The 10,045-nt window shown below is 37.2% G+C and overlaps 1 protein-coding gene across 1 annotated transcript; it reads left to right on the top strand.

Moving 5' to 3' along the window:
* The first annotated feature begins 3,126 nt into the window (after positions 1–3,126).
* LOC103436924 (uncharacterized) lies at positions 3,127–8,846 on the top strand. Its single transcript, XM_008375377.4, has 5 exons — positions 3,127–3,853; positions 4,405–4,441; positions 4,868–5,104; positions 5,284–5,331; positions 8,215–8,846. The coding sequence occupies exons 1-5, from the start codon at positions 3,513–3,515 to the stop codon at positions 8,665–8,667; spliced, it is 1,116 nt and encodes a 371-aa protein (XP_008373599.1). The 5' UTR covers positions 3,127–3,512; the 3' UTR covers positions 8,668–8,846.
* The last annotated feature ends 1,199 nt before the right edge of the window (positions 8,847–10,045 follow it).

Raw genomic sequence — 10,045 nt, 5'->3', positions numbered from 1 at the left:
CACTAACCTCATTGTTTGGTTGAATAAGCAGCTCGCCGATGAACTGGTAAACCGATCCAACTTGAAAGCTAAGCTCCTGAAGGTGTTTACTATCGATTTTTAATCTCTCACTTTTATTGACAATTGTGGCAAATGTTGTCTCTACAGAATAATCTTGTAACCTATGAACAAAGCAAAGGATACTAATTCATAAGCTACTTAATGATATCAAAGAATTAATATAAGAAAAGCACTTAGTTCATATTGTCTACTTCATGCACATCATGCTACCAATGTGCCATATCCATCATCCTCAATAAACCAATCGAAGATGCCACATTCACCTCAAGAATATCTTCTTGGATAGTTCTGCATCCTTTCCAACACACTACCATTTTGATGGTCATCTAACAATATCAAAATCAAACCACAATTGTTCCGAGCAATGTTGTCATAGACTCACAGCATCGAAAATGCTGAAACTATGTATCTACATGCTCCGTATAATATACTCAACCTCTATTCATCTTTCTTTTTTTCCCCATGGAGAAGAACTCCCCTGTAACGGGGTGTATATCCTCATGTTCACATAGCTTTCATCATGTGGCATAGTGCATTGAAAGCTATAGTAACATGGGGATATGGACCATGTGAGAGGCAAGTTTTCCTTATCCGCAAGACCAACAGAACCAGCGTTAGCTATAAATTACTTGTACCCTATTAAGCCACTATAAGTAGAGTTATGAGATTTATGATATCAAAGAATTGAATCTACACGTTTTGAACCTTCCAATTTTAAAACTATGAAAATTTCAGAACTGAAGGTCTGAATAAAACTTAGGGATTTAATTTGTTACAGATGATTGGAAAGCAAGTAAAAGAGGAACACAATCAATTTATATGATGCAACAGAAAACTACCGATAAAAATGGGAAGGGAGGAAGTTTTACTTTCCGGTTACTCATAACGAAGCTCATTGCTTAAAGTATGAGGAAGATGGATGCAGGTCTTACAGTGTAACCAATGCCCCAGATTTTATTCTGATGATGCCATGAACTAAACTCAATGAAATAACCAATTAGAATTTAAGATTTAATAAAGTTATGCGGTTTTCTATTTCGATGTGGTTTTCAAAAGCCAAAATCGAAACCAAACCGTTTTCTATATTTTCAAAACCAAAACCGTTTCAAAACCGCAAAACCAAACCGTTCAGTGCGGTTCGATTTGGTTTGTGTTTCGGTTTCGGTTTTCGGTTTCAAGTGCCCACCCCTAATTAAATTAAGTATTTTGTAGTCGTATTCGGAGTTACGATGCATTTATATTACGGCTTAAGTTTGTTCGATAAGTGAAAAAGATGAAAATGTCCCTAGTTCGCTAAACAAAATTATACGAAGACGTAATTTATCCTTATATGTTTTGCCGTTTTTCTTGGCATATTTGGATAGAAGTCAATCCTATGAGCGCGTAAGCGAAAACTGTTCGCCAAATGAAGTTATAACGAAAGAGATATAAACGAGCAAAGGTAAAGGCAAAATGGTCATTTGACCATTAATCTAGAAGGATGCTGCTTTGCTGGAACAACCATCTAGGGCGCCATGTGTGTGGCTGTGATGGAAAGAAGATGAGAGAAATTAGGGAAATGAGAGAGTGGTTTGCCCAGTGGGAAGAGGAGTGAAGAAGGGAGAATGAGGGAACCAGATCCACTTTCGACCCGTTTCCTTGTGTGACTCGACCCGACAGTAGCCATGAAATCCAACATTTTCCCGAGCCAATTTCCAGTTAATTGCACCAAGCCACCACCTGGAACCAACCCCACAACCCTCCCTTTTCCATTTCCACCCAAACCCAACAAGGTTTGGCTTCCATTTTGAGAAAAGAACAGAGTCAGTGGCTCCGAGGGTTTCATGGCGGCGATTCGCCGTACCTACAACCTTCACCGTTGATCACCACCACCAAAGGACTCCCTCAACCTCAGGAACAAGGCTCATGCACTAGTTGAGGTGTTGGAGTTCGTTTTGGCGTTGAATTGGGAACAACCATTTCTAGGGTTTTCAAGGGATCAAGGGCAATTTCAAGTATTTCCCGGCCAAATTGAACTTTGGCCCAAATATGAAAATTCTTCCCCTTGATTTGTTCTACAATCCTGTAAAATTTGGTAATTTTTGGAATTAATCGAAAAATTGAGTTTCCGTTTGCTGGAAACTACCGCACGCCGGTGAGTTGAATTTGCCTTTTAAGCTAATTTTGATATTCTTATTTCATATTTAATGTTCGATTAACGTGATTCGATTGTTTGAATCTTGTATTGTAAAAGTTCGCCACTTGAATATTTAAGTGATAAACGGTTTAAATATAATTGGGAACTTCGAATGACTTGATCCTGTTTGAGGGTAGGTTGGTAGCCAAACAAAAAGGTTAGATACAACAATAAAGTAATTGAAATAAATTTTATGAATAATTATCAAATAAGAAAATTTATTGTGGTTAATAGTTTAAAGGTTAACCATGGTTGTATGTTTGGTCTATCCCCATAATTAGCTTCCGATTATTTTGGGTCATTACATAAATGATAAAGATGCAATTTATGAAAAATGTGCCACGTGGACTAAAATTTTATATGAAATCTTACTACATAGCTCTCAATGTTACACATGTCAATATAAAATATTTGTCTCTAACGATAGGTGCTAAAAATATATATCTTATAAATTTATTCCAAAAATTATATTTAAATAGTACAAAATTATAAATTAATCATATAAATAAGTTAAATGTGCGATAGATAATAGAAGTATCATAATATTTTTCTTTCAGTAAAATATCGAGAAGGTAATAAAAATGTAGGCGGTCACCATTGTCACCTTAGATAAAAGGATTACAAATCTAAACAAACAATAACGAGTATGGTAACCGTGTAAATTTTTCAAATTATTTTTTTTACGAGTAATAAAGGGAGAGTAAAAAATTTTGAATCCAAAAAAAGTAAATTAAATAAAAGATTTTAATCACCAAAACAATATAGTGCTTGGAGTCGTGTCAACTTAAAAGAGAGAATAAGCAGGAGTCCTCAAAATTGACCGAAAAACGAGATGTCGTGTAGCGAGCAAGCAAACCAGTTGAGATACAATATTGACCTCTTTCGCTGCCACTGCAGACAACAGTGTCCAGCTGACAAGCAATGAAGTCATGCAATTTAATTTGACTCAGCTTTTTTAACTTCATCTCTCTCTCTCTCTCTCAAGTGTGTTGTGTACTGTATCAAACAGAACCCCCCCCCCAAACTAAGTTTGCACTATTTTGTACTGCCCCACCACCTCCACCCACCACCACTACCACTACCACCACCACCACCCACCACCACTTCCACCACCTTAGGCCTTTCTCATTCCCTCTCCACCTTAGCTTCAAAAACTAGCTCAGATAGAACCTGGGTGGGTGGGAGTCTCTTCACACATGGATTGGATTGGATTAGATTCATAGTAAGGAGGGTAGGGGGTGGACTGTGATTGGAATTTGGAATATTGTTGAATGGAATGGGGTGCATGTTGTCTCAGGTAGCAGCGAAATTTGCCTTCTTTCCGCCATCTCCACCGACCTACAAGATCCAAAAGCGGGAGCGCGACGGCAAGCTCAGCGCAGTAGCAGCATCGGCCACCACCAACACCACGTCGTTGCCGGCTGTTCCGCCTGATAACAAATCCTTGGACGTGTTGGTGATTGACACAAAGCGGGGGAACAAGATCGTTGCTTTTTATCTGCGAAACCCTTACGCCCGCCTCACTCTGCTTTACTCCCATGGCAATGCTGCTGACCTCGGCCAGCTCTATGACCTCTTTCTCCAGCTCAGCCTCTCTCTGCGCGTCAATCTCATTGGGTCTCTCTCTCTCTCTACACTTTTTTTCTTCACTTTTTGTGGGGTTTTTATTTATTTTGAGGCTAAAACAACAATAACACTTGAATCAATTACTTTTATTTACTGCCCTGCCTTTCCTGCAATCAAATTTATTTACTTCCATTGGGTAAATAATTTTTTTGTTTTTTTTCTGGGAGTGATTTCTGGATGGGGTTTTAGATCTCTAGCTATCACCTTTTCCCTTTCTATAAAGTCATTAATTTGTTTTCTTTGGATGGATTGGATGGAGACGCAGCTGCCAGCTTTACTGGTTTTTTCTTCTTGGCTTTTTGTGCCTTGTCTTTCCGGCACTTGAGATATATGATCCATCAATATCATTGGTTTCTTTATTTTAATCTCTCTGTTAAAAGGGAATTGCTTTCTGTGATTTTCTTGGCGAATTATCTGCGTTTTCTTCGCAATTATAAGACCGTGAGAGATGGGATTTTCAGATTTTTTAATGCCCATTTCATCAACTCTTTTTTTTTTTTTTTTTTCCTTTAATCGCCGATCGATGTAATTTTTTGATGCAGGTATGACTATTCTGGCTATGGAGCCTCTACTGGCAAGGTACGGCAATCATTTATGTAAACAGTTTGGGATTCATTTATCGCCCAAGGAATCGGATATATTAATGGTTCCAAAAACAGTTTGGGATTCAGTTCTCTGTCACCATCATTAATATGGCTTAGCAATGTTGCATTGTATATGTATCTACATTCAATTATTTATATTTATGCATACATGAGAGTTGGTAGCCACAATATTTAGCTATTGATGTATTAGAGTGGATTGATCTTCTGGATTTTGTTATGCTTTTGTTTCTGTCTTTGGAACTTATGGGTTATGCCAACCCCATTTAGTGAGATGAGGCTTTGTTAGTTCAGTTGTTCTAGATTTGCTTGTCATCTTATATAAATCCCGAAAAGCTCATATTCGTTGAGTGTTTGTTAGCACAAATATTTAATTATGTTTCTTCTTACAAATGTAATCCAGCCTAGTGAAAAAAATACATATGCTGACATAGAGGCGGTATATGAGTGCCTTGAGACTGAGTATGGAGTCAGCCAGGAAGATTTGATCTTGTATGGGCAGTCAGTTGGAAGTGGACCAACATTGCACTTGGCAGCTAAGTTGCCAAGGCTGAGGGGTGTAGTTCTGCACAGTGCAATTCTTTCCGGCCTCCGTGTTCTTTGCCATGTGAAATTCAAATTCTGCTTTGACATTTACAAGGTACGGATTATATCTTGCTTAACAGTCTATCAACTATCAACCATGCTATTTTTAACTTATTATAATGACTCGCTGACGTGGTGACGTCCTCATAGACTGTTAGAGTGATTTAATACTATGTATTGCTGAAGCTCGTTCTGTTTTTATTCTAAGCTGTTCACTATTCTAATGGTGTGCAGAACATCAATAAAATTAAGAAAGTGAAGTGCCCCGTGCTAGTAATACATGTAAGTATTTCTTGTCTTCTTGAAATGTTCAAAAATTATATTAATCAAAGATCCCTTTCAGTTTTCCATTGTTTTTATCTGTTTGAATTTCTGTGAAACAAAACTATGTGAATGCATATTGTTCGTGTGCCTAAAACAGTAGTAAGCTAGATCTTTTTTGAAGGCCTGGCCCGCTGAAGTTACAATATCCATCCACTTGAATTTATTCATTTTTTTTTATTTTTTTGTATTTGCATATTTTGCAGCACACCATCATTTACTTGAAAAATAAAATTAGGTTATATGCCAGTACCTCACTGACCTCTGACCCCATTGTCATTTAGCTGAGTAAGGACCTTTTCTCCCCTTAAGAAAATATGTCAATGCTTTCAAGCAAATATGGACCTTTTCTCCCCTTAAGCAAATATGTCACTGCCTTGTTTTTTGGGCCTGGAAAACCGTATTTGGCTGGTCAACCACTCTTCTTGGTAGTGTAGGACTCTTCCAGAATCAGATCGTCAAATTGTTTGGTATAATCTGAACTTCTGGCTTTATGTGGTGATTCTTGATTTAAGGAAAGATGCACTCTTTTAGTTGTATACTTTGGATTTTTACCTCTTCATTGTGTGTCGTGGCTTAAATTTAACAGTTGCAAGCCTGAATGAAGGACGTTGTACTTTATACATCATAGGCCAGTGCAAAACTTAGCTCCTTTGACAATGCTCTGAGAAAATAAAAGCCTGTTTGGTATCCTTCTTGCATCCTAAACCCAATTCGTCATAAATGAAATACCAAACAACCTCTAAACAGCTTAGGTAGAGCCAGCCCCAGTTAGTTGATATTAAAATGTATTTGAGATAAGTTTGTGGGCATATTAAAATATATTCAAATTTAGTCGTAGTTATATGGAACATTAGATAATAGATTTGATTGGCAACCTGCAAAATATTCAATACCAACAGAGCTTTGGTTCAGATACGATGCATGGGTCTGATACTGGCATACAGGACTAATAGAGAACTATCAGGGAATGCATGGGAGGTAGAAATTTGTAGATAGAAATTATGTGTCCTCATGGCTCTCGTGATCTCATCTAACTGAAGATGCACAAAACTTTTTTTTGGTAAAGATAAGAAGTTTATTAGAGGTAATGGGACAATTTTGAGTGAAAGTCTGTGCAGCATTTAGCATATAAGAAAGCGATCTACTGCAGTTAGGCACATCAAACACTTAGGGTTGTGGGGGTATAAGTTGAGAAATCCAATTTCTTGATGATCTGTGAAGGACAGTATAGTAAGTGCTCAATGAAGTTTGAGGACTTAAGAAGGCAAAACATGGAAGCTAGAATTAATTTATTCCAGGAGTTTAAAAACTTCTCAAGAAATCCAATTTTATGAGCCGTTTTTCATTTAGATGCTTTGAGTATTATTTAATGTATATAAAATTGTAGTTCCTCTTCTATCATGCTCCTTTTATGAATTGCATCTTTATTTAGTTCCTGCATAGTTCCTTTGGAGTAATGGAGAGATGGAGTTGTGAAAGAGAAGGTGTAGAGCCTTTTACAGAATAGCCTCCTTTCAAGTGAGTCTGTATTCTCTTTAGAGTGTTATCCTCTAGTTTTAGAGTGACTTTTACTTGTTATCCCATTTTTTATCGAAGAAGTTTCATGGAGTTTGACTTGTGATTTTTCCTTTAACCTTGGGCGTTTCCAGATAAGTCCAATTACCCGGTTTTAGAGAGACTTTATTTTCCTCAACGACTATGTAACCTCTGATCCTTGGCCATGTGTGATAATTTTCTCTTTACGAGTTTCTTACATTTTCTCTCTTTAAAATATGCTAAAAACTCGATTAAATAACCTAGCTTCTTAAGGACCAAATAAACATGTCCAATTAGTCTTCCTTTCCGTTTCCTCAACGGAACTGTTGAATTGCTTGAAAAAAAAAAAAAAAAAAGCTTTTCAAATCACCAGCAGATTAAACAAGTGAACATGACCATTTTAAGATTAATATGTCATGTCTATTTGGACCTGTTCTTGGGGTTCTATTTTAATCAGAACACTATAACTTGTTTGTTTAAAGCAAAAAATGAGTGTCCAATGAAGAAGGAGATGCTTCTGTGTGTCCTACACTCCTACTGTGTTGATAATATACAGGGAAAGTGTGGTTAGAATGATGTGATCCGTATGTAGATAAGTAATTATTCCCACATCGGAAAGGTCCATCTAGTGGTTAAGACAACTTGGAGAGGATCCCAAGCTCTCAAGATGTGGAGATTGTGATACCCTGAATCTTGTACCGGAAATGAAATATTGGTGCTTAAGTAAGGTCCACGAGTTTAATAGTCACCTCCAGCTAGCACTTTTCGGTTAGGTCTTGGGTTTTTACAACGTTTGTATTCTAGATATATTTGGGTTAAGCAGATGAAAGGATGGGAATACAAGGGACACGTCAGCGACTCAGCATGGAGTGCAAGCATTGGGCTTGTCCCCAAATTTACTTGGTATTTGATATTTGCTTTTTGCTTTTCCCCTTAGACATAAAGGGATGTGATTTCTTTTCATTTTAGATGGTATATAGAACCAAAGCCATTGTATGTATTAACTTGTGTTACTACATTTAACAGTGGTATCGGATCTAAGACTGGTCATTGTTCGTGACTTTTTCCACCCTCAGTGATTTTTCCCTCGCGCATACATTCCTCCACTGAATTTTCTTTGATTGTCTGCTATTTCTGTTTTGGCTCCCTCGTATATGTTCACAATCTTTGTACCTTTTAAAGTAAGCTTCTCACTATTTGTGTGCCGCATATGATTATCCAACTAGTGCTCTAACTCAACTGAACTTATCAGATTTGTTTCATTATGATTATAATTTGAAATGTGTCGAAAAATTCGTCTTCCAGGGTACAGACGATGATATTGTGAATTGGTTACATGGCAATGCGCTGTGGAAAATGGCAAGGGATCCGTATGAGCCTTTGTGGATTAAAGGAGGTGGACACTGCAACTTGGAGCTTTACCCTGATTACATCCGCCATCTTTGCAGGTTTATCCTAGAAATGGAGAACATGACCACAGAAATCCGTCTCAAAAAGATTCGGCAGAATATGCGTTTGCAGAAGAAGAGATCGTGTGCAATGTGTGCAAGCATGTGTTGTAGTATAAAACTCTGCCGACCTAAATGCCCCGAATGTTCAAGGCCAAAGTGTCTAAAATGTCCTCCATGCTGGAAGCCAAAGTGCGTAAAATGTTGTTGGCGTCCGAAATGCCCAAAATGTGCAGGATCAAGCTGCTGCTTTAGAAACGTTAACTGGCGGTGCTGTGGTAGCGGTTTAAACGGCGAGCAGGATGGATGATGGTAACAATGTGCTTGTATAGGTTTCTGAACTGCTAACACCCCATCTCTTGTGCAGTTTTGTTAGGAACAGGAGCAAGTAGCTGTCAGGTTTTGGTAGTACAAGTAATTGTCTCTTGATTCGGGTCTTTTTATTTTATTTTGGAATTCAGACGTTATATAGACTTATTTTTGGATCAATGACGGAGGGTGACGAACTTGGAACCTCTTTAAACGTCACGGTCAGTTAAGTACGACTAGACCAAAAGGTAGTTGGTTATGCGTACTTTCTTAGAACCTATTTAAACGTCGGGAAGTTAAGTACGACTAGACCAAAAGGTAGTTGGTTATGTGTACTTTCTTAGAACCTATTTAAACGTCGGGAAGTTAAGTACGACTAGACCAAAGAGTAGTTGATTTGTGTCCTCTCTCGAGAGATTTTGGGAGTTTATATGATATACATCCGCATGTCAATGGTGGCTGAGTGAGTTTGTTCAAATTTATTCGCATCAGATGAATCGGTAAATTATGGGAATTAAGGTGTTTGGGAAGGGAGAACCCAAATTAGATGAACAACATATTAGCATTCAATGGTTATTCTTGAATAATTTCATATTATCATTCAATGAATGACTCAAAAGTGGTCAAAAGAATCAATTATAATATTTGTTACTTTGCACATAAGCAAAACATTCAAAATTGTACGTACTACCCATCCAAGGGATTCCTCTAATATTTCAGTAAATTTATTTATATTTTATATTTAAGTATATAGCAAAATTATAGATAGGGAACTATACTAGTGACCTAACTAATTTTATTCTAGAAATTTTTGGAACGGTGATAATAAGGTTTACAAGTCGTTTTCAGATGTAATTGAAGGAAAATAGGGAAGATTTTGTGAGACTCTGCTTGACAAACGGGTACATTATGTAATTGTCGTAGGTCCCTCACTTCCATTACATGGGAAAAGGAGGGGGGGGTGGTTGGGGGTGGGCATTGGGTTGTTCGGCTCGAGTCGTACTACAACCTGTTGGCCATGTGGGCTGTATGCCTAAAAGTCAATCATCAAACGATAAACCTTTAACAATCATAATTAATAATGTGGTCCGAGATTACCAATCTATTCTATTAAGAGGAAAGGGCTGGTCAACTTTTTGTCTCCTTTTCTTTCAATTTTGCCCTTATTTTTGAATAGACAATGTTACATGAGGGCAAAATAGTAATTTTATATCTTTTGAACTTTTTTCCTTTTTTTCCTATTTTGCCATCACTTTTGATACACAATATTTACATAAGGAAGGAAAAATAGTAATTTTATATCGAAATATTTACATAAGATAAAAATATGCACTTATTAAGAGAAATTGTCCCATTATCATTTTTTCATATAGGTAAGT

The sequence above is a fragment of the Malus domestica genome, chromosome 06 (assembly GCF_042453785.1).
Source record: "Malus domestica chromosome 06, GDT2T_hap1".
Taxonomy (NCBI): domain Eukaryota; kingdom Viridiplantae; phylum Streptophyta; class Magnoliopsida; order Rosales; family Rosaceae; genus Malus; species Malus domestica.
The sequence above is the reverse complement of the archived record's forward strand: the minus strand, read 5'-3'. Positions and strand labels throughout refer to the sequence as shown.